Raw genomic sequence first — 24,931 nt, 5'->3', positions numbered from 1 at the left:
ACCTGGATTCTGATTTCAGAACCCTTTCCATTTAAGAGTCAAATCATGGTTGAGACTTTACAAAGTTAAAAGGCTGGCATTCTTGCCACTTTTCCCCATTAAAAAAAAAAAAAAAAAAGGCATTTAGATTGGATTACATCTGCTGAATTCACGTGCTAAAGTTAAGCAAATAATTTTCTTCTAAGAAGCTGGAAAAATCTGTAGAAACTGAGTGCTATGATCCAAAAGGTATGACTAACTCACACTTTGGAATAAAGGAAAAAAAGAAAAGGCTACAGTTTATAAATCAGTCTAACTTATTACACAAAGCCACATCTGGGAAAACATCAGAAAATCCAATGAAAACAGATAATAAAAATGCTAAGTAAATTTCATGAATTCAATCTTTTCATGAAAAACTGTATCTTAGCACTAATATGGTATTCCACCTAGATTAAGACCTAAATTTACTACCCACAAATTTAAAAGAAAATCCTCAGCAGGGATTCAAAGCCAACATTTTTACAGTGAACTCTATGTTTAAGAGTAGAAAGTTTTAAACTAATTCACAAAGAAGTGTAAAAAGAAACAATTATTTCAAAATTATTCATTCCTGAGACACTGTTGGAAATCTCATCTTTTTATCTACATAAATGGGTAACCTTAAAAGCACTGGTGTTCACAGAAACACTAAAAATGAGAAACATAACAATCTAATGGATTAACTAATGGAGGCTAGAATAAATCCACAAAATGCAATACTATCTAACCAGTCAAACTAGTCATCTAATCTAATGAAAATTAAGAAAAAATGAGTTAAAAACAATGATATTCTTGTTGCAAATTGTTAAAGGAGGTTTATGTATAAAAACATTCAGAAAAAGCTGGAAGAATATATGCCAAATATAATTTGAGTTATTGAACTGCAAGTGATTTTTACTTTTTTGTGTCTCTATATAATACTTACATTAAGCATATATTACTTCTATGGCTATTTAAACAAAGTTATGGCTATTTAAACAAAGTTAGCTCATTTTACGGAGAAGGCAATGGCACCCTACTCCAGTACTCTTGCCTGGAAAATCCCATGGATGGAGGAGCCTGGTAGGCTGCAGTCCATGGGGTCGCTAAGAGTCAGACACGACTAAGCGACTTCACTTTCACTTTTCACTTTCATGCATTGGAGAAGGAAATGGCAACCCACTCCGGTGTTCTTGCCTGGAGAATCCCAGGGATGGGGGAGCCTGGTAGGCTGCCATCTATGGGGTCACACAGAGTCGGACACGACTGAAGTGACTTAGCAGCAGCAGCAGCAGCTCATTTTAAAACAGACACAAAATAAAAATTAAAGGGGATTGGTTGAATAACACGGTGCACATTTTGATAAGAAAACCTCAGGGCATGAATCTGAGGTCGCCAGCTCCTGATTTAATCACAGTAGTTCCCTTTTACCCATTTCTCATATCAGGTTCTGAAATATTCTGTTTGACAACAGGGTAGATTTGTTTAAAGAAAGTTAAACAAATGAAAATGTTAAACAAGTTATTGTTTAACAATGTTAATGTTAAAGTTAATGTTTAAAATGTTAAAGCTGAACAAGTGAAAATGTTGTATGGCAAAATATTTATTGACATGAAAGGATATTTTCTGTGAATTGTTAGCTGAGTAGGCAAATAACAAAACTGTATATTATGATCCTACTAAATAAAATTAATTAAAATTGTATGAGAATTTTAGACTTTAGTTTCAGTTTATCAGTTTCTAACAGTTCTTAAACAGGTATTTTTTTCAATAAAAAACAATTTTAGAAAAATGTAAAACCTAAAAGAAAAAAAACCTTAAGTTGACTTATATCTTCTTTCTAAACCTCAAAAAGAAATGGACATACCTTGGAGATGTTGAGGGTTCAGTCACAATAAAACGAGTCACACAAATTTTTTTGGTTTCCTAATGCATATAAAAGTTATGTGTTGGGACTTCCCTGGTGGTCTAGTGGCTGAAACTCTTCGCTCCCAAGGCAGAGGGCCTGGGTTTGATCCCTGATCAGGGAACTAGATCCTGCATGCTGGAACTAAAAATCCCACATACCGCAAGGAAGAATGAAGATCGCACATGTAAGACCTGGTGCAGCCAAAAACAAATAAATACTTAAAAAAAAGTTATGTGTACACTATAATGTACCAAGTATGCAATAGCATTACACCTTTAAAAAAAAGTACATGTCTTAATTAAAAATACTCTACTCATTAAAAAAAAGCAGGGTTGCCAGAAACCTTCAATTTATGTAAAAAATAAAACAAAACCAAAAACCCGGGTGGTTCAGTAGTAAAGAATCCTCCTGCCAATGCAGGAGACACAGATTCGATCCCTGAGTCAGGAAGATCCCCTGGAGAAGGACACGGCAACCCATTCCAGCATTCTTGCCTAGGACGTCCTGTGGACAGAGGAGCCTGGCAGGCTACAGTCCATGGGGTCACAAAAGTGTTGGACACGACTTAGCAACTAAACAGCAGCAACAGATAGAGATCTAAACATTCTATCAGGAAAAAAATGGGGTGTCTATATTTGAAATTAAAAGCAACACTACCTAACATTTTCTAAAGAAATCTTCAGCATGTAAGTCAGTTTATGAATAACATACACAAAATAAGTAACCTAATATTTAAGTAAATTACTTCATTTCTTTAAAAAAAAAAAAAATCTAAACCCTAAAATTCTAATGTCATGGCATCTATATTACAATGCTCAATCATGCAAAAGTATTTTTATACTCAACATGCATTAATTATATAGGGAAGAGATGTTAAAGCTGAAACACAGTCCCTGCCCAGCATTAAACATCTTTAAATACACTAAGCAATTCAATGTACAGTAAGAAATTTCTTAGAGAACAGTTTGTATTCACATGCAACAACATAAATTAGCATAGGGTTATAAAAGAAAAGTGCATAACAGGTAAAATTTCCAAAACTCCTTATTTTCCTCTACAAGACATTAAACCACTCAAAAACTGCTTTACTGGAGGAAATTTATACCCTTTTCCACTGCAACTGCCATTTCACACACTAATATTTCTGTCACCAGAGAAAGGAACGCAAAAGAATGTCTATATGGTTTTTGCCATTGTCATCTACTGTTTTCTCCTAGACACAGTCGAAAAAGTTAGACTAGAGGAATCAATGGCCAGCCAGTTCAAAATAATTTCAGTTTCTTCATTCAATATTTTTAGGTCTGAAGATGATTTTCACGTGGCTATTCTTAAGCCTGATTCATAAAATGGAAATGAATTACTTCGTTGAGAGGTGCTGTAGCTAAATATATACTTTCAAAATACATTGGTCAAGATATTAATTGTGAAAAATATAACAAGGCACCCAAAGCTACTTAGCTATTAACCAAACAAACCCTACTGCCACCACTAGCTTACTCCCCCGACCTTACTCTACCAAAAATACAACCTAGGAGAGCTTTTTTTCTTTTGCTACTGTTATTGTTTGTGGTTGGCTTAAAAGCAGACAGTACAAACTATGGAAAGGGCTTTCCCATTCACTGTATTTCAGAATTCTAAGAAACTAAGAAATGTAACCTGGATAAGACCTAGTTACAGCAGTAATACTCTATCAAAAATAGAGAAATTTATACTTTCTTCCTTTTAAACAAATTTCTATTATTTTTCATCTGAAGGCCAATATTCCTTAGAGTTCTGCAAACTTTTTAAAGTTTAAAATACAGACAAAAACCTTAAAATCTTTGCTTCATCCTTATCCATAATATTTAAAATAATATCCCACTTGATTTTCCCATAATACCTCCTAAATTATATTCAAATAAATTTCAAATATACAACAGACAAAGTTTAAAGTTAGTTGCCCCTTGTATGAAACATAAAGAAGACAAAAAATCAGAATTGAAAAATTTTTTTTTCTCAAAGGTTGGAACACAAAAATTATAATAGAATCTGCACTTACTCTTCACCCCTTTCTTCCCCTTTCGTTCCTTCTTGTACTGTTCCTTCAGTTTACTTATTAGTCCCTGGTCTACATCCCAAACCTCAGTAGTTGGGGAGAGGTCATCTTTATCTACATGCAGCATATTATTAAAAGAAAAAAAATCAGCAGTTGGCAATGCAAGCTGTTGGCAATAAACTGTTATAGCTTTATATAATCATAATAAAAATGTACTGACAGTATATACTCAAAATACTTTAAAGGTGCAGTCTCAGTTTTGGTATTCACAAGTCAAACTCTGAAAGCCCATCTCATAAGTTTCTAAACATTAGTACTACAAACAATAGTTAAATGGTGCTTCACTTCTATGAATTACAAATTTGAAGGTTATTATTCTTGTGGTAACTGATATTTTTACAATGGACTGACATTAGAAATCTAATGTTACAAAAATTAGATCACTGCATCTTTATAAAAATGTTAATAAAAAATTATTCAGCCAGCATCATAAAAGCAAATGAATGAATTACATGCGAACTACTCAAAAAAGTGCAAGCTGGAAAGGTCAGTGCTGTTTTATTGATGAAAATATTCATGCACCTTCTGTCACATTGATTCTGCATGCACAAGATAACTGTACTAATGGAGAGGCATTCTAGTCCAATATAATACATACATGTAATTCGAAAATATGTCTCAAATAATCCATACAAAGCATTCAGAGAATCCCACCTCTGCCCCGACCCCATCCAAACAGTTCAACATCTCATTACCTTCTTCCATTGGTCTACAACTAAGATTAGCAAACAAAACAAACAAACAAACAAACAAAAAAAACTCAAATTCCACTGAAGAACTTTTTAAGAGTTGATATTTTTAGGGTAAGATAAAAGCAGTGACAAGCATGGAGAAGTGAAAACATACATCGCTGTACATCTGTTACAGATGGTACTTCAGCTATTTTAGCTGAATAAACAAATCCATATTTGTTTTAAGTAAATACCTGTACCTATGAAAAATTTACCCTATAGAATACTAGAGGAAAACACCATTAAAAATAAAGCAAAACAAAAATATGTCTATTTGAATTATTTTAGATATTAAAGGCTTTTCCATCTTTTAAGTTTTAAACTGTTACTTCTTAAGTTTAAAGTTGTTATTTGGAAGTTTAACATTCTGTTAAAGATCAACGAAGAGTCAGTTTACATAACCCTGTTACTAAATAAAAATTATACCAAAACACGTAAGCTAAGTCAATCAAGAAGACTGATATAAAAGGGAGATTTTAGAGAAAATACACTTTCACAATTTTTGATAACTTATTATATTTCTGGCTTATAAGACTTATAAACTCCATAGGCCTCAATGTACGGTGGACACAAAAAACATCTTTTTTCCTTATAGACAGTTATTTGTAGCAAACATAAAAGAACCTCATATTTAAATGGTACACAGGGGAATTCCTTGGCCGTTCAGTGGTTAGGACTTGGCGCTTTCAGTGCCTGTAAAGTTTGATTCCTGGTCAGAATTAAGATTCTGCAAGCCTCTTAGGCGGAAAAAGAAAAAGGGTACCCAGAAATTCAGTTTTCTGTACCTACTAAAACAGCCATCATTTTCTACCTTATGGTACTATGATCTTAGGTAGTCAGTGTGTAAAAAGTTAAACTCAAAACTTTAATATGCTAACTTGAATTAGTTGAAACTAGGTTATCAAAGCCTAAAATCTACACATGATTTTCAAATCTGCAAACTGTAATACTGTCGTAACACTGATTTAAAGAGAAATTTCACTTTTCCTGTACTCTACTCATGAATTTCCTGAAAACTATTTATATCAAGAATAGTTCTGTCAATTTATCTAATATGCTAAGAAAAATGTGATCTAAAGAATTAATTGCTTTATGCTCATTTTAATAAAGCTAGTAATTCTTATTTTTAAAAGGGACAAACTGACACATTTGGAGCAAATTTTGCTAACCTCATAGAAACAACAACAAAGACCTTCAGTGGTATAAACTTTACACATGAAATCAAACAGGAGTTTTTTAAAAGACCTCTGTATAAAAAGTAAAGCTGTGAATGCTCTAACTGGAGTAGCAAAGGGTAGTGAAGTGAGAAAGCAAAGGGAGTAAAAAACGATAAGCTTATGAAAAACAGAAATATTACTTGCAAGATAAACTTGAATCTAGGAAACAAAGGTAAACTTAAGGCAGTGCAGAGAACAGGTTGGTGAATGCATATGTGCACAAACATCCTGAAACTTGCCTGGTAAGTAACAGCTGATTTGATATTGCTTATAAGAAATAGTTACGAGCAAAAAGGAAGAGGCAGCATAATCTTCTACATACTAATGCTGTTTTAAAAAAATCTAGGGGGAAAAAATACCAAGAAATGAGGTTGAATAAGTTAGGGGAACTTTTTTTTTTAATAAGAAAACACAAATATACACAAAAAAATTGATCCTTGACAACTCAAAACCACAAAAGCCTAAAATTCTATTGTGGTGATTCTAACTACCAAAGCAAAGGAATTAAATCTACCATAAACTTGAAACTAATTTTATTCAAATATTTAGTACTTTATCCATTTAAATAGTATTTTGTAGCCCTATAAATTCTACAGACCACAGTTTCAAAGTGTAGCAGACAATAACTAAACATCTTTAAAATGTTTAGCAAAATTAGAAATGCTCACCAATATTTCTGATTATGCCAAGAATTAAGAACTATTAAAATTAAACCCAAACTACCCTGACAGACAAAAAAGATTTAAAAGCTTTCTAAAAAGGAGTGGTTTCATAGAACAAAAGAATTCAAAATCAGAGATTATGTGTGTACTATGCTAGTATACAAAATAAAAATAACACAGATTATCCCAAGTGGGTGAATACAGGGATGTTTTATTATGACACACTATTTAGAAAGAAAAAAAAAAATCTGTCTTTACCCAGTAACTTAAATCTGAAAATCACTTTCCCATTTGTAAGTAAACTCAACTTTTAAGTAAATAAATATAAAGGGATATTTGAATATTCAGCCTCTTTGCTTTGGAAAAAAAAACCTGATACCTATTGAGTAAAAATGAAAAATTCAAAATCACTGCATAGATCCCTTATAAAAAAAACCCTGCATAGATTTTGTGATAGTTTTCATTTCTTAGGGAAAGAAATTATTTGAACTATTTTGTTCTTAACAGAGTCCTTTCTGTCTTAAGAACTTAAAATGCTTTAAAGATACTTGAGACTTGTCTGGAAGGAAGAGACTTTATTGGTTACTTCCATTACACAAAAAGATTCAGGTCATTCTCAAATATTAATAAGCAGAAGTAAATAAAAATATCGACAGTCATCATTCACTAATTAGGTCCTCTCTTGAAACTGCTCTGCAGTCAAAAGTTTTTGGACAGAAGGACTAATCAACTGCACACTTTTTATGACAGAAGTAATGCCATTTTATACAAATTAAATTCCTGAAATTTTTATATATTCTTCTGATGGAGAGTTAAACTTCCAGCAATTTTAGGTGAAGAGAATAAGAATGGAAATGTGCCAAGATTTAGCTACACAAATGTTTGAAAACTGCTTTCGATCTTTTTTTCTCCCTTTCATAATCTAAACGAGCATCATTAGTGCCCAGATAAATAAATAATCGAACATGACAGAATATTATGCACTTATTAAAAATGATGTCATAGAAGAATAATAAGTGGAAGTGTGGGTTATAAACCAGCACACAGCAAAATCCTGCTAAATACACACAGATATAAATGTTAATCATGGTTCTCTCTACATAGCATTGTTACTGATGATTTTTAATTTTCTTCTATACATGTATCTGTGGGTTCTAAACCTCCAAAAAAACCAAATGAATTATAAGATAGTTAAATATTTATATAATTTAAATATATTTCTATAATTATTTTTAAATCTAGAAAAAAATAAATAGTACTTTAGAAACTATTGGGAAAAATAAGGTATTTCCAACATTGATAGGTTGCACAGTAAAGAAAGAAGAAAATTAGATATTTTTACTGTCCTCTTGAGCAAGACTAATTCTTAAGAAGGGTAAACTTCTGTAACTTAGCAATTTTCAAAGAGTAAGCACAAAAATGTATATTCAAAGTCTAGAAGACAATTGTAGCAATTATTTTTTTTTAATTTTCAATTAATAGGCCTCCTCTCCCTCCACTTTAAGATCTGAAAAATCAGGCTTGACAATCATAAACAAAGAGAATGCTGATAATAAAATCCAGACCTTTTAAGTAATCAATTTGTATCAGGACAGTCAATAAACGTTCTCTCTCAGGTTCTGTCTCTCCTGCTATTAGCAATATTCAGCTTAAATATATACATGAGGCATTTTTATAAACTGAAGTGTGTCTCCTTATCACCAAAGTAGTTTTTAAAAATCTAGTGATAATTCCTCATGCTAGTAACTAAGCAATTTTGGTATTCATGTGAAATATGCATTAAAATACTTAGTACCCTTCTCCAATAAAGCTGAGTTCTCCCTACCAGGAATATGTTGGTATTAAATGTTGACTGAATGAACTTTTTTTGGTGTGTCTATTATTAACATGTTTTTAAAATTTATTTTTAACTGAGGATAATTGTTGAACCATGTTGTGATTTCTGCCATACAATGTGAAATCAGCCATAAGTACAGAATGAACATTTTTAATTGAAACATCACACTGGACCTCAGCTATTATCTTAAAATTCTTTGTACACTTTTTATTTTACTTTCTAATGGGCCTTTTAAACCCTGTATAAATAGAATTGTTTTAACCCTTTTAGTTATAGCTGGATTATTATTAGCAGTAGATCACTTCCAAAGGCTAGGCTCTTAACACGTTTGTACAGTGAATGTTATATGTAATAAAGTTTAATAGTGTCAATAAATCTTGTTCGTTATAGAGCTATTATTCAGAATTAATAGCTTTACTGTGTGTATGCGAGCTCAGTCATGTCTGACTATTGGCAACCCAATGGATGTGGGTTTCAAGAAGATGACTCTCTTCAGTATGCCTGTATGGTATTATCTGATCAGGTATACCATACAGGCATACCGAAGAGAGTCACCTTCTTGAAACCCACATCTATTACCAAATTAAATCATGGGAATGTTTAAAACTGTGTACATGCTTAAAAAAAAAATCTGCTAAGAAGAAAGGAACTGAATTTCTAAATTAACTGAACGTTTCAATTTTAAATCAAGACAAATTTCAAAAATCAAAATTCAACAAAAGCCATATATTAAACAGTTTAGCCACCAAAGCTAAATAAACTGATGCAAAATACTCTGAAATTATTGAATACCACTTTTCTCCTTGCTCTCAGTTTAACTGCCGGCATACATTCAGATACACACATTCCACATACAATATTTAGTAAAATACATCTTTAAGGCCTAGATGTTTTCCCACCCCCGTATTTCTTTATCACCTTACCCCATTCTGTGCCATCCCCTGAACTTCGTGCTTCTCCAGCTCCTTCACCATCTTCAGCAGTTACTAAAAAATCAAATTCTTTCAGTGCTTCCTCAGTATCAGGATCATCAGTTAGGTCAGCAGCTAAGCCTTCATTACCTATCTATAAAGGGAACACAAGCCAAGAATTACCTTTATGATAAACTGTAAAGGTATCCTTTATGTTTTCACACAATTATCTTTACTTTTGCACTCCCATTTTTAGGTTATTTAGAAACAAAAATCTTAAGATTTTCCAGAGAGTTCAACAATCTCAAAAAATGGTTTGTCAATAGTGGTCTGCAGTGTGATGCAAGTAATGTGGCAGTAAGAATGGTTAAAATCTTGATCTTCAAATATGATTATCCTCACAAAGAACGTCTCTAATTACAAAAGATTTAGAGGTAACTCTATTAAAGACCTGTGCAGTCACTTACATTCCAGTATGTTGTATTGAATTGACCTCATTCACTGAGAACTGCACCTATCGTCCGTAACTCATAAGGATACGGCAATAGTTAATAAGGACAATAATGCAAGTCAATAGCTGTGGAATTTATAGTAATGCTTCTCAGAAAAACAACAACCAAAAAAAAAAATCAGAACGTCTGTTCACCCATGTTTCACATGAGTATGTGGCATACAGGCTGAAAACTGCTTTTACAGACTGGAAGCTTTTGAGGAAAACTGGAATTTTCCCCACATTACTGTAAAATCGCAAAGAACTACAATGGAATTCAAAACCACAGTTGAAATACTGTACACTACTATGATAATTCACACATGGATCATCTAATCTATTTTTGCTCTTATAAATACTCTGTATCAACACTAAAATACATCAATGTGTTTCCCAGGTTATACGCAAAAGAAAACTCATTAATCCTTAACAAAGAGTGGAGTGTTGACACAAACATTTACAATTCTTAGTTTATTCCCTCACCCAGGGTGGGAATATCAGCCCATATCAGTTACAACTTATCACGTGTTTACTGTACCTCAAGAGATACTCTACAGCAGTGATTCTTAACTGTGATAGGACAGTTTTTTTTTTCCCCCAAAAAAGTTTCAAAACACTGGACTAGTCCCACAAAAACAGACCCTTTTTTTGCCAATTAGTTAATAATACAGTAGATAATAATTTCTACTATATGTAGGGTAATTTAGTAAGAACTATATAAAAAACTTTCAAATGACATAATAAAAAATCATCAATAACTTCCAATGTAACTTAAGACATCTTGAAATTTTCTATTCCAAACACACTGACTAAATACATTGTAGTTAATAAGAAAAAAGAATTCTTACTTTGTGTTTATTTATCCGATGTTTGTCTTTTCCTTCTGGGATGCCTTCAATCATATCATTTTCCTCTTCTTCGTCGCTGTCATCAGCATTTTCTAAGAAATTGAATGTCTCAAGAACATCACCAGAAGTCCTGTAAGAGAGGAAAAAGATGAATCAAAATATCCCAATGATAAATATTTCTTTCTGTCTCCTATTTTTAAACAGTACTTGAAGGTAGTAGACAAATTCAAATTAAAACTTACTTATAATGTATTATCTAAATATTCTACCCCAAAATGAAAGATCATTTATGTTCTACAGTTAAAGATGTTAAGTCTCTATAACAGTAATACTTTAAGTAATTACAGCATCAAAGTAAAAACCCTATAGTTACTAGGCAAATGTAGTATTATTTCTCAAAATAAAAGTTATTGTAATTAAGCAACTTGAACTCAGCATTTCTTTTAGCTCTACATTTGTTTAAGGACTAAAACTGAAGTTTAATTTACCAGGCTACTAAGATTTAAAGTAATGGCAAATCAGACATAGAACATTCCAAACCTTTTCACAGATTTTTCTTACCTACAAAACAGGATTATTAATATACTAAAGAAACACATTCAAGTGTTTCAAAACCACTCTTACAATTGATTAACAGTCATAATGTATTTTAATCTTTTCAGTTCAGTTCAGTAGCCTCAGTCATGTCCGACTCTTTGTGACCCCATGAATCGCAGTACGCCAGGCCTCCCTGTCCATCATCAATTCCTAGAGTGCACTCAGATTCAAGTCCATCGAGTCGGTGATGCCATTCAGCCATCTCATCCTCTGGCGTCCCCTTCTCCTCCTGCCCTCAATCCCTCCCAGCATCAGACTCTTTTCCAATGAGTCAACTCTTCGCATGAGGTGGCCAAAGTACTGGAGTTTCAGCTTCAGCATCATTCCCTCCAAAGAAATCCCAGGGCTGATCTCCTTCAGAATGGACTGGTTGGATCTCCCTGCAGTCCAAGGGACTCTCAAGAATCTTCTCCAACACCACAATTCAAAAGCATCAATTCTTCAGCACTCAGCTTTCTTCACAGTCCAACTCCCACATCCATACTATTAAGTCATTTTAAAACTATACTCTGAATTCCTCATCTATGTACAAAAAACAGTTTTCAAATAGTTATTTAAATGTCTAAAAACAGAGGCTGCAACAGAACAGTGAAAGCTTCTGCTGAACATAGTCTCCTCTCACAATGAAAGTCTCAATTCTTCCACTGACTAGCTGCCTGAATTTGGCCATATCATTTAAACACTGTGGCTTCAATTTCTTTACCAGTGGGAATTAAACTCAATTCAGTTCAGTCACTCAGTCGTGTCCGACTCTTTGGGACCCCATGAATTGCAACACACCAGGACTCCCTGTCCATCACCAACTCCCGGAGTTTACTCAAACTCATGTCCATCGAGTCAGTGATGGCATCCAGCCATCTCATCCTCTGTCATCCCCTTCTCCTCCTGACCCCAATCCCTCCCAGCATCAGAGTCTTTTCCAATCAGTCAACTCTTTGCATGAGGTGGCCAAAGCATTGGAGCTTCAGCATCAGTCCCTCCGAATGAACACCCAGGACTGATCTTTAGAATGAACTGCCTGGATCTCCTTGGGACTCTGAAGAGTCTTCTCCTACACCACAGTTCAAAAGCATCAATTCTTCGGCGCTCAGCTTTCTTCACAGTCCAACTCTCACATCCATACATGACCACTGGAGAAACCATAGCCTTGACTAGATGGACCTTTCTTGGCAGTAATGTCTCTGCTTCTGAATATGCTATCTAGGTTGGTCATAACTTTCCTTCTAAGGAGTAAGCGTCTTTTAATTTCATGGCTGCAATCACCATCTGCAGTGATTTTGGAGCCCCCCAAAATAAAGTCTGACACCGTTTCCACTGTTTCCCCATCTATTTCCCATGAAGTGATGGGACCAGATGCCATGATCTTCGTTTTCTGAATGTTGAGCTTTAAGCCCCCTTTTTCACTCTCCTCTTTCATTTTCATCAAGAGGCTTTTTAGTTCCTCTTCACTTTCTGCCTTAAGGGTGGTGTCTTCTGCATATCTGAGGTTATTGATATTTCTCCTGGCAATCTTGATTCCAGCTTATGCTTCTTCCAGCCCAGCGTTTCTCATGATGTATTCTGCACAGAAGTTAAATAAGCAGGGTGACAATAAAGAGCCTTGACGTACTCCTTTTCCTATTTGGAACCAGTCTGTGGTTCCATGTCCAGTTTTAACTGTTGCTTCCTGACCTGCATATAGGTTTCTCAAGAGGCAGATGAGGTGGTCTGGTATTCCCATCTCTTTCAGAATTTTCCACAATTTATAGTGATCCACACAGTCAAAGGCTTTGGCATAGTCAATAAAGCAGAAATTGATGTTTTTCTGGAACTTTCTTGCTTTTTCCATGATCCAGCAGATGTTGGCAATTTGATCTCTGGGTCCTCTGCCTTTTCTGAAACCAGCTTGAACATCAGGAAGTTCACGGTTCACATATTGCTGAAGCCTGGCTTGGAGAATTTTGAGCATTACTTTACTAGCATGTGAGATAAGTGCAATTGTGTGGTAGTTTGAGCATTCTTTGGCATTGCCTTTCTTTGGGATTGGAAGAAAAACTGCCAAAATGCCAGCAAATTTGGAAAACTCAGCAGTGGCCACAGGACTGGAAAAGGTCAGTTTTCATTCCAATCCCAAAGAAAGGGAATTAAACTAGATGATCTCAAATATTCTGACCAATACGATCAGTACATGGTCACGAAAGAATAACAGTCTAAAAGTTAGGTTTCTCCCCCTCTCCCTGACTGGTTCTATTAGTCTAAATTAAGGCTATCATACAATTCAGACTAGTTTTTAATAGCACTTTGATATAGGGTCTTAATAGGTCTACTATACTGTGCCTAATGCAGTACATGGTTCAAGGACCTGTATAAAAACTGAATGTAGAAAGATACTTTTTTTTCCAAGTGCAAATCAGTAAGAACAAACAAAAAACTACCATAATAACAAAACACATAATTTTCAGCTCAACATCAATAATATGTCTCAATATTGGGGGATTAAATAAAAGGCAAAGAAAATATTTGACAAAATCAGCACATTATTGACAGAAAAATTTAAGAATCATAAATTTAAGACATGACAGTTTTGTTCTGAACCTTAATAAACTAAGTACTGTCATTTCTTGGATATGAATTCCTGTCTCGAAAATGAGAACTCATGTTTTAGGTTTTTAAAATTGTGTTTGATCACAGCAATACATGCACAAGATTTTAAAAAGTCAAAGAGAGCACAATCAATAAAAGAAATAACTGATGAATCGTTCCAAAATTAAAAACCCTTGCTCTTTGAAAGACACTGCTAAGATAATTTAAAGAAAAGTCTACAGATTGGGAAAATGTATTTGCAAATCACACATTTAATGAAGGACTATATACAGAACACTTAAATCTTAGTATCAAAAAAACAATGAGCATGGAGAGATTATTCAAAAAATTTCGGTAAAAAAAGACACGTGTATGGTATACACAGATGCTTATCATCATTAGTCTTTAGGAAAATGGAAATTAAAGCAACCAGGGATTGTAAAGGGTCTGAAACTTTGCCCCACTTGCAAGTTAATATGCTGTTACTCTTGAGATGTTTCTTTTTAGCATTCATGATGATGACCCTGTATGGATTTTTTTTAATTAATTTTACAGTGTAACCAGGAAAAAACCCTTTCAATGTGGAAACAAAAATGCTTGGAAATACATTCTGTAAATATATTACATAATTTTTTTTTAATTACTACTTTAATAATCCTTTCAACACCATTTTACCTGTTCTCTCTGACACTCCTATTCAGATGTTAGCCCTCTGGGACCCATCTTTATATTTTCCTATCTTTTCACTCCTATTTTCTTTTTTTCCCCTTTGCTCTTTTCTGGGAAAGTCTTTTACCCTTATCATCCAAGTTCTACATAAAAATTATTTAAACCACACTTTAAAATTTCTATTAGCTCTTTTTTGACTTCTCATCAAACCTTACAAAATAACATCTTACTGTTTTATGGATGTATTATTTTTCTCAGTGCTTACAGAAGAGTAAACTTTTCAAAGTCTTCTCTGAGCTCCTTTTTTTGATTTGGTTCCTTCGGTCTCCAATTTTCACATCAAAGTCTTTCCTTAACCGTTAGCATTTAACAGTGAAGCATAGAAAAGCTAACTGGATATACTGTGTACATGGGTGAGGCTTGTCAAGTAGCTAGCTTCACGTCTGTGTAAAAGGGCAGAAACCCAAACATTTCATTGGCGGATCCCAACTGTCAGTATCAGAAAGTCTTCTCTACCATTAATAGATCACATTTCTGCTTGGAAAGGATTTAAGATCAGCTGCCAACATACCAGAAGCCAAGGAGAAGAAAATAAGAGATCTCACTGCTCAGCTAGGTATTTTCAGATCATCCTCCTGTTCTCAACATAGTGGCTCACCCTACAGGTGCCTGACTTCTTAAGAAATCAGAAATCACTGGAATTTGTCAGAAATCAGAATTCACCAGAAAACATATCACCATTCTTTGGGATAGGGGAGGGGTTTTCAAATGGCTACACAGGACAAAAGAGGGAGTTTGATGGGAATTTGCTGTATGTCTCAGGAAACTCAAACTCTGTGTCAACCTAGAGGGGTGGGATGGAGTGGGAGATGGGAGGCAGGTGCAGGAGGGAAGGAGTATATGTATACCTATGGCTGATTCATGTTGAGGTGTGACAGAAAACAACAAAATTCTGGAACACAATTATCCTTCAATTAAAATACAAATTAATTTAAATATATATATATATATATATACATATTAAAAAAAGAGGGAGTTTGAAATTCTTTCATAAATTTGAAACTTGACTCTTACCTAAACTTGAAACTAATTATTAATAACTCCCTCTACATCTGACTCCAGACGTACCTGATACTGCTAATTCCTTAGCTTTTGTAACTTTACTGGCATTTTGCGACGTGAATTGGCTTTTTTCTTTTCTTTCCAGATTCCAAAATTATTAAGTTCTCCCTATCTGATGGACAGTATATCCTTCTCATTCTTCCTATGTACTCAATTTACTGCTCTTATATGTTAATGTATCTTTAAAAAGTCTTTAACAAACATCTTAGAGGATTGATAAGGCACGAAAGTAAAATGTCTCTTTAATTCACCATGCTTAAGTGGACATCTACATCTGGAATTTTATAGTTTTTTCTTTGCCAACTATCTGCTTACTATCCTTTTTCATTCTAAAAAGATCATCAACAGAATTTTTAAAATTATATATCCAGATGAAGGGAAAATAGAGTGAAGTCAAGAGTAAGGCTGGTAACTAAAAGGGTAAAAAGGAGTCAGTGCATTTTCTAGAAATGAAGGAACCCCACAAGTATGGCAAGATGCAGTCAGAATAAAAAGAAAGAGAGCAACTACTAGAGGTTGAAAGGTAAATCAGAGCATACTATTTCTAACAATATGGCCTACAATTTATCATTTTTCTACTGTTGAACATGAAGACTGGTTCAAATTTTTACTGTTATAAGTAAGAATATGATAGATATGTTTTTGTTGGTATCTCTATCAATATATTAGATCATGTTTCTTAGAATTTTCAAAGGCCCTGATGCTAGCTGAACCATACACACCTACATTAATACAGACTTGCAATATATTAGGCTGGTACAAACATAACTGCAGTTTTTGCACTATTGAAATTTGCCATCTGATACTGGAATACATCCTTAAATGAATGAGGTTACGTTTTACGTCATTTTAATGTGCATTTTTGCTAATGACATAAAATGCTGTTTTTTATTTATTTTAGACTATGGGAATAATGTTAAGACAAAAAAGCAAATTTGAGCAATTTTCTTATTCAAATAGGCCATAAAACAGTGGAGACAACTCACAACAACAATGCATTTGGCCCAGGAACTGATAACATGTCCAGTGCAGCAGTGGTTCAAGAAGTTTTGCAGGGAGATGACAGCCTTGAAGATGAGAGGAGTAGTGGCCAGCCATCAGAAGTTGACAGTGACCAACCGAGAGCATCAGAGCTGACCCTCTTAAACTACACAAGAACCTGCTAAAGAAAGCAACGTCAACCATTCTATGGTCGTTCGGCACTTGAAGCAAATTGGAAAGGTAAAAGAACTCGATTAAATGGGTGCCTCACGAGCTGACTAGAAATTTTTAAAAATCGTCCTTTTAAAAGTGTTGTCTTCTCTTATTCTACTCAACAACGAACCATTTCCTGATCAGACTGTGACGTGACAAAAGCGGATTTTATACAACAGGCAACAACCAGCTAAAGTAGGTGGACTGAGAAGAAGCTCTTAACCGCTTACCAAAGCCAAACTTGTACCAAAAAAGGGTCATGGTCACTCTCTGGTGGTCTGCTACAGGTCTGATCCACTACAGCTTTCTGAATCCTGGCGAAATCATTACATCTGAGAAGTCTGCTCAGCAAATTGATGCAATACACAGTAAACTTCAATGTCTGCAGCTGACACTGGTCAACAGAAAGGGCCCAATTCTTCTCCACAACACCTTACTGCACACTGCACAACCAGCGTCTCAAAAGTGGAACAAACTGGGCTACGAAGTTTTGCCTCATTTGCCACATTCACTTGACCTCTTGACTACCACTACCGACTACCAGGTACCACTACTACTTCAAGCATCTTGACAACTTTTTGAGGGAAAACACTTCCACAACCAGCAGGATGTAGAAAATTGCTTTCCAATAGTCTGTTGAATCCCCATACACAGATGTTTAAGCTATAGGAGTAAACAACCTTATTTCTCGTTGACAAAAATGTGTTTAGTGTAATGGTTCCTTTTTGATTAATAAAGATGTGTTTGAGCCTAGTTATAGTAATTTAAAATTCACGGTCCAAAATTACAATTATTTTTGCACCAAAAAGACTCTTGAGAGTCCCTTGGACTGCAAGGAGATTCAACCAGTCCATCCTAAAGGAGATCAGTCCTGGGTGTTTGCTGGAAAGGACTGATGTTGAAGCTGAAACTCCAATACTTTGGCCACCTCATGCGAAGAGCTGACTCATTGGAAAAGATCCTGATGCTGGGAAAGATTGAGGGCAGGAGGAGAAGGGGACGACAAGAGGATGAGATGGTTGGATGGCATCACTGACTCGATGGACATGGGTTTGGGTGGACTCCGAGATTTGGTGATGGACAGAGAGGCCTGGCGTGCTGCAGTTCATGGGGTCGCAGAGAGTCAGACACGGCTAAGCAACTGAACTGAACTGAGCTGAATACAAGTATACTCATTAAGAAGGAAACTGGCCTTGATTAACAACAATTATTACCTAAAAGTCTGTGGACAGATAAAAGGATAAGAAAAATGTGGTAAAATCAGTTAACAAATTATTATTTAGATATAAAAAAGAAAATCCTTGGCATAAATGAAACCAACATTGTAAAACAATTATCCATCAATTAAAGAAAATTTTGCAAATAAATAAATGATTTTTAAAAATAAATAAAATCCTTACTGACAGCAGAACAATTTAAAAAAAGAAGAAAATCTTGTCACATGCTACAAGAATGAACCTTTAGGACATCATGCTAAGTGAAATAAGCCAGACACAGCAAGATAAATACTGTGTGTTTCCACTTACATACTTAAAGTAGTCACTCACAGAAAAAGTCAAATGGTGGTTCCCAGGTACTAGGGGGAGGAGGAAATAGGGAGTCGCTATTTAATGAGTATGGAGTTTTAGTCACGCAAGATGAAAAGCTTCTAGAGAAGTGCTCTACAATACTGTGCTTACATAGTTAACAACACTGCACTGTGCACTTAAAAATTTTTAAGGTAGCTCCCATGTTATGTGCTTTTTTCCACAACAGAAAACAAAAAACTATTAATCTTATAAAGGTAAGAAGCTTTACAAGGAGAAGATATAGTCTGCTATGGATCTTTAACTCAGATTCAGGTGTGATAAACTAAACAGCACTCCCAAGTATTTATAAATCCTATTAACTACTTAGTTTTTAAAACGCATAGTAATATCCTTGCTTTTTCTCATATGCTATGAAAACTCTTGATTCCTGAAATCCAGAGTAAAGAAAATAAGGACTCTATTAGATGCCAAATTGTTTTTATTACAGACCTTACTTCTCAGAAATAAAATCCCAAAACTAAAGGCTTATGTTAACCTAAAAGTTATCAACATAATACCACGTATATATCTAAGGTATGAAGTAATGCTAGTTTATAACTGTACATACTGTTTTCTTAAGCTCTACATGAACTAGTTTTATTTTTTCCATTCTCCTTTTCTTTGTCCTTCTGACCTATTAAATTCAAGGTAATATCTAATGGTAGAAAATGAAAAAAGTTCCACTTGCTTGACTACTTGCATTTATTATATCTGTACTATAATCAAAAGTATATCTGGTAGACGTGTTGATGAGAATGTAGAGAAACCGGAATTCTTATACATTTCTGGTGGTAATGTAGTCCAGCCACTTTGGAAAAGAATTTGGAAATTCACCAAAAAGGTAAACAGAGTTATTGCATGACTTAGCAATTCAACTCCTAGGTATAAACCCAAGAGACCTGAAAACATATGTCCACATTTCCAGACTGATGTTCAAAGCAGCATTATTCATTATTCCAAAATGTGGAATCAACAGGCAAGTCCATCAGTTGGACAAAGAATAGATAAACAAAATGTGATATATCCACAGAAGCGTATTGGCAATGAAAGAAATGAATTACTGACACACGCTGTAGCATGGATTTTAAAAACACTATGCTAACGGAAAGTAGCTACTCACAAAATAACTATTTACATAAAATATCTAGAATAGGCAAATCTACAGAGACAAGGTAGATTAATGGTTGCCTAGGACTGGTGAGTGAGAGGTATACAGGAAAGATGGGGAGTGGCAGCTAATGAGTACAAGGTTTCTTTATGGAGCAATGAAAATTTTCAAAACTTAGATTATGGTGATGGCTGAATAACTTTGTGAATACTCTAAGAACTATATCCTTTAATGGGTGAAATTTATAGCAGGTGAATTCTATGTTAATAATTAAAAATTTAAACTAGATCTGGTAGCTTTCTGAGCCCAAACACAATGCAAAGCCTTGTTTCTTTCAAAACAGTGACTGAACAATCATTACTATTCTAATCACAGAGTAGTATTAAAATTTATTGAAAACACTCCAATAAAAATCTAAAAATCAAGATGTTCAAAATAACTCCAAACTATATGAAATCACTCTCAAGTTTTAATTTCTCACCTATTTCAGAGATATTTCAGTCATTCTCTTGGCATCAAAACTTCAAGATACATAAATTTTAAAAGTGCCTAAATAAAAAGTTTATTTGTCCATGACGCCATTTAGGAAAAAACATTTTAAATCTGAACTTTTTTACAGAACTTTTTAAAATTTTTACACATTTCTTTTAAAAACATCTATTTATTTATTTGGCTGTGCCAGGTCTTAGTTGCAGCATGCAAACTTTTTGTTGTGGCATGTGGGATCTAGTTCCCTGACTAGGGATCAATCCCAAGGCTTCCTGCATTGGGATCATGGAGATTTAGCTACTGGATCACCAAGGATGAGCCTCTGCATGCTTTAAAAATTGTTAACAGTAGTAACAACAAGCTAAAGAGATTCATAATACCTGTTATACAAATAATGTTAACCTATGCACTGAAGAATTGATGCTTTCGAATTACGGTGCTGGAGAAGACTCTTGAGAGTCCCTTGGATAGCAAGGAGATCAAAACAGTCTTTCCTAAAGGAAACCAACCCTGCACATTCAATGGAAGAACTGATGCTGAAGCTCCAATACTTTGGCCACCTGATGCCAAGAGTCGACTCAGTGGAAAACATTCTGATGCTGGGAAAGATTGAGGGCAGGAGGAGAAGGGGGCAACAGAGGATGAGAATGCAGATGGCATCAATGACACAAAGAACATGAGTTTGAGCAAGCTCCAGGAGACAGTGAAGGACAGGGAAGCCTGGCGTACCGCAATCCATGGAGTTGCAAAAAGTTGGACACAACTCAGCGACTGAGCAACAACAAATAAGTATAGTTCATACCTTTTGATTTCTTGTCCTTTTTGCTTAGGAGATTCACCTCCATTCAGGATCTGTTCTAAATTCTTTGTCTCTACTGATCCATTTGGTTCTGAATTGGACAGTCCAAGTAATGATCTTACCCGCTGAGATCGTACATCTAATATTGTATCTGTATAACCTACTTCCTGAAGATATCTGTAAGAGAAAATTAAAAATATTAAATCCCGTAATTTGTTAATACCTGCAAACTTGTTAAATGAAAATTACATCAAAGGGTTTTAGAAAAATCCATAATACTCTAAAATATACTTTTCCTTTCTTCTCTATAGACTAGTTTCATTTTTTTTTTTCTAAAAGGGCTGATTACAAACCAAAATTTAATTGAGAAAGCATATAGATGGCTAATACTAATTAACAGCCAATCATCCTGAGGCCTAAAAAGCTCTAAACCTTTTAGAAGCCGATTATATATATTACTCAAAAAAGAAAAAAAAAAAATCCAGAAAGTTGTAAAAGATGAATAGAACTAAACCTCTGAACAATGATAGGCCACCTTGAAAGCTCAGCTCTTAGTGAGAGGTTAATGGATGGTTCAGTTCTCCTTCTAAGATCTAAGATCTCATTGCAGTCCTATAGACCTGTGGTTTTCAAACTTTCCTTCTTAGCTAAACCAGGTTACCTAACAAGGACCTACTATGAGACCTAAAATATAGATAATGGGTAATGAATGAGCTTGTGTGACAAATTTTAAAATTTCTTACCAAAGTACTGATATTTGACAGGCTAAAGGAAGATGTTAAAAAGAAGCCTTATATATTACTGACAAAATAACAAAACATTTTTAAGTGAAAGCTAAAGACAGGGAGACTGGTTAGGACACTACCAGAGCAAGAACTAAAACTGGAGAGAGAAAAAAATGTGAGAAAAATAAGATAAAATCCAAGTAACCTGCTATAAAAGTAAATATAGCAGTAAATTAAGATGAGAATTTTGGAAATTTTTCAGGTTTCTAGCTAAGATGACTGAATGGTGATTCTATTCAATAAAATGAATAATAAAGGACCAGAATCTGGTTTTACAGGGTACCCATCAAATAATCATGTAGTATCTATCAAAGTGATAACATTTATTAGGTACCGTGATAAGGTCAAAAGCTCAGAAAAGAATGGACTGGGTGTACAGATTTGGGAGTCATTAGTGTTTGGTGATATTTGAAGCCATGAATTTAAATGAAGTTACCCAGAGAAAAAGCACAAATAAAAACAGAAAGCTTGGGGACAAAAACAGCTAAAGTACTGGAAAAGTAAGAAAACCACAAAGAAAAATTAAAGCAAAGAATATGAGAAATTAGGGTTAAAAAAAAACAGCAGAGTAATTTCATGAAAGTAAGAAAAACCAAGTTTCAAAAAGAAATGAGGAGTTTATGTCAAGTATTTCCAAAGGATCAAATGAACAAAAGGGTCTCATAAATATGTTTGTGATAGAAGCTTCAGGGAAATTCGAAAATGGTAAACTAGCTGAGAAATGAACAAGGCAGACTATTCACATAAACTATTTTTAGAGAAAGGTAAGAAGAGATAGACTATAAAGCCAGACAATGGGATTAGGCATTTATGAGAGAAATTCTGTGTACCTGTTTTCCCTAGAGCCGTCAAACTCTTCTTAAAAATGTGATCATCTTTTTGGGGGAAAAAAACCCTCCACATGCTAACCATGTGGTCTTAAGAGGCCATCAAAATCCTAAACAAACCAGGTAAAAACAACTGACTTGGTAGTTATTCAATCAAGTGAAGACAAATTTAATCCTCAGAAAGTATTCTGAATAAAACAAGGGATCCTCTGTCATCTGGAGAGAAGTGGTTTTCAGGAGAAAAGAATAAAACTAATACACAGAGGAGTAGACCACCAAAGAATTTATGATATATTATCTTGGGTGCTCCAAAGAATTTAAGATATCAAATTCTTTAGAACACCAAAGAATTTAAGATAAATATCCTGGGTGCCCTACTCCCTGAGAAATCCTCAAGTGATGCTCCAGCTCTTGTGTTCCTGACTCTTAGTTAGTTAATCAGCACTTCCCTTAACTCAGCTAGCTTATCCTAGCATCCTTCCAAGCAATAATCTGTTTTTATTAAAACTTGAATTTTAGTCACCAAGAGTTCAGATTGATAAAAATTTCTTTGAATAGAACATTAGAAACTGAGATTATAAATATGAGATTTAAATACATTTACAGAAAGAAAAGCAAGAAGTGAAGAGTTCTCACCTGATAGCCTTCATACTTTCAATGAAGTAGAACCTAAGGTGCTCTAATGAGAGTAAGGAACAATGGGTTGAGATGCAGTGCAAGTTTAGGAGGGCAAACTGAGGGCAACAGGAGCAAGAGATGACGAGGGATATGGAAAAAGGCTCTATGAAATGTGTGGACAGAAAACCATGCATGTGTAATGGCATTCACACAATTCTATGACTTTTCTCCAAGAATTAATGAAACAGATCCAACAGATAGTATGACTGAACTAGGGCTGAAATCCTGCAGGTAGGTATAGTAAAATGACTGGTGGGATGAAGAGGGGTAATGAGTGGACAGCAAGAAAGCTAAGGGTACTGGCAAAAGGGTAAAGGATCATGGGGTCAAAGTAGGAGCTAACAAAGTAACAAAAAGAAACAAAAAACCCTACCACAAGAAAAAAACAAAATCAAACCAACGACTGGTAGAGGAGATATGGAAAATGAAGCAGTCAAGATCAGATCAGAGAGCAAATAACAGGGGAACCAGATTAAGAGAAGTGGAATATGAACTGTCAGATCATTCCAGAGGTAAAACAGTTATAGGTTATAATAAGACCAAGGGTCTGACCACACTTTACTGGGTTACTGAAGCAAAGGTAAAGATATCTAGGGTTGATAAGGGTGAATAATTACAAATTACCTAAGATTTCAGTTGCATTCAAGTACCAAAGTTTTCAAAACACAAGGGAAAAGATCAAATAAATCTTTGTTTTATTTATTCTAATTAATAAATAGTAAAAAGATTTGCCACAGAAGTACTTCTAATAGAGCAAAGAATTAAAACATCAATAATGTTCCTCAAAAATTCAAGTAAATTTAGTAAGCAAGCCAGTGCTGAAAAGTTTCTGACAACAAGTTAAATTCCTTCTCTAAACCAGTCACAATCTCACTTAAAACCAAATATGTGAATTTTGCAGTGACAGGAATGAGTTGTGTAAGTATGAATCCCCTATTGTTTCTGACATTCTATTCCACAAATAAGAAAATAAGATCATTCTGAGAATTGTTTAAAGAAACATTCAGAGGATGCAAACTTTAAAAAGATTCAAAATCTAACAAAACAAAAAAGAAAAAATATGAGAGCTATACACATTGTCTCACTATCATTAAATAATTTTCACTTGCCAAGTGACTAAGTAAACACTTTCATACCTAAATCCTTAAAGCTAAAAATGAACCATTACTCACTGTCTTAACAGTTGTCTGCCTTGCTTCCACGTTAACTGGCTATTTTGAGGTGCTGTGGGAGCCTCTGTGTCTTTGGTTTCTTCTAAAAATTAATAACAACAACAAAACAAGACAAGTTTCATACATGTTACTTCAACTCCTGATAATGCTGCTGAAGTTATCATAAAGTCCCACAAAAATATAGCAAAATATTTTACAAAGGATATAAGAAAATTAACTTTTCTTGAGTGTCTACTGTGGGTTATTCGTTTTAAGTGTTTATCCTGACAGCCCAAACACTTAAGCACCATTCTCGTTGTTTTAAAATTGGGAAAAGCCAAGTGTATATTAACTATTACTATAAGAAATTAAAAAAACAAAAGCCCAGGATTTGAAATATTATTAAAATCAATTTTTTAACTACCAGAATTCTGCTGATTTGAATGCTTCTGAAATTAAAAATATTTACTATTTACATAAATCAACACTGTTAAAAAATTAGAGGCGTGTGTGTGTGTGTGTGTGTATGTGTATGTATATGTGTGTGTGTGTGTGTGTGTGTATATATATATATATAAAATGAATAACTTAGAGTTTGTATCAGTAGATGCTAAGTCTATATACAAGACTCAATACAGTCAATTTCATTTTTAGAACTAAAAGTTAAACCAGAAAACATTTT

The 24,931-nt window shown here is 34.3% G+C and overlaps 1 protein-coding gene across 7 annotated transcripts in view; it reads right to left on the bottom strand.

Annotated features, from left to right (window-relative positions):
• The window catches only part of STRN3 (striatin 3), a 107,376-nt gene that overhangs the window by 28,073 nt on the left and 54,372 nt on the right, over positions 1–24,931 (bottom strand). For 4 of the 7 annotated variants that reach the window (XM_086363754.1, XM_086363751.1, XM_086363753.1 and 1 more), the window contains 5 exons: positions 24,271–24,352; positions 20,812–20,985; positions 10,701–10,830; positions 9,375–9,516; positions 3,948–4,058 (listed from right to left, as the gene is read on the bottom strand). In XM_086363754.1, coding sequence (XP_086219880.1) covers positions 3,948–4,058; positions 9,375–9,516; positions 10,701–10,830; positions 20,812–20,985; positions 24,271–24,352 — 639 coding nt within the window. The remainder of the gene's footprint in view (positions 1–3,947; positions 4,059–9,374; positions 9,517–10,700; positions 10,831–20,811; positions 20,986–24,270; positions 24,353–24,931) is intronic. The other 3 variants (XM_086363752.1, XM_086363755.1, XM_086363757.1) reach the window with 1 other exon arrangement.

This window comes from Bos grunniens, chromosome 21, assembly GCF_055505025.1.
Source record: "Bos grunniens cultivar Pamir isolate PY7600 chromosome 21, Bosgru_T2T1.0, whole genome shotgun sequence".
Taxonomy (NCBI): Eukaryota; Metazoa; Chordata; class Mammalia; order Artiodactyla; family Bovidae; genus Bos; species Bos grunniens.
The sequence above is the reverse complement of the archived record's forward strand: the minus strand, read 5'-3'. Positions and strand labels throughout refer to the sequence as shown.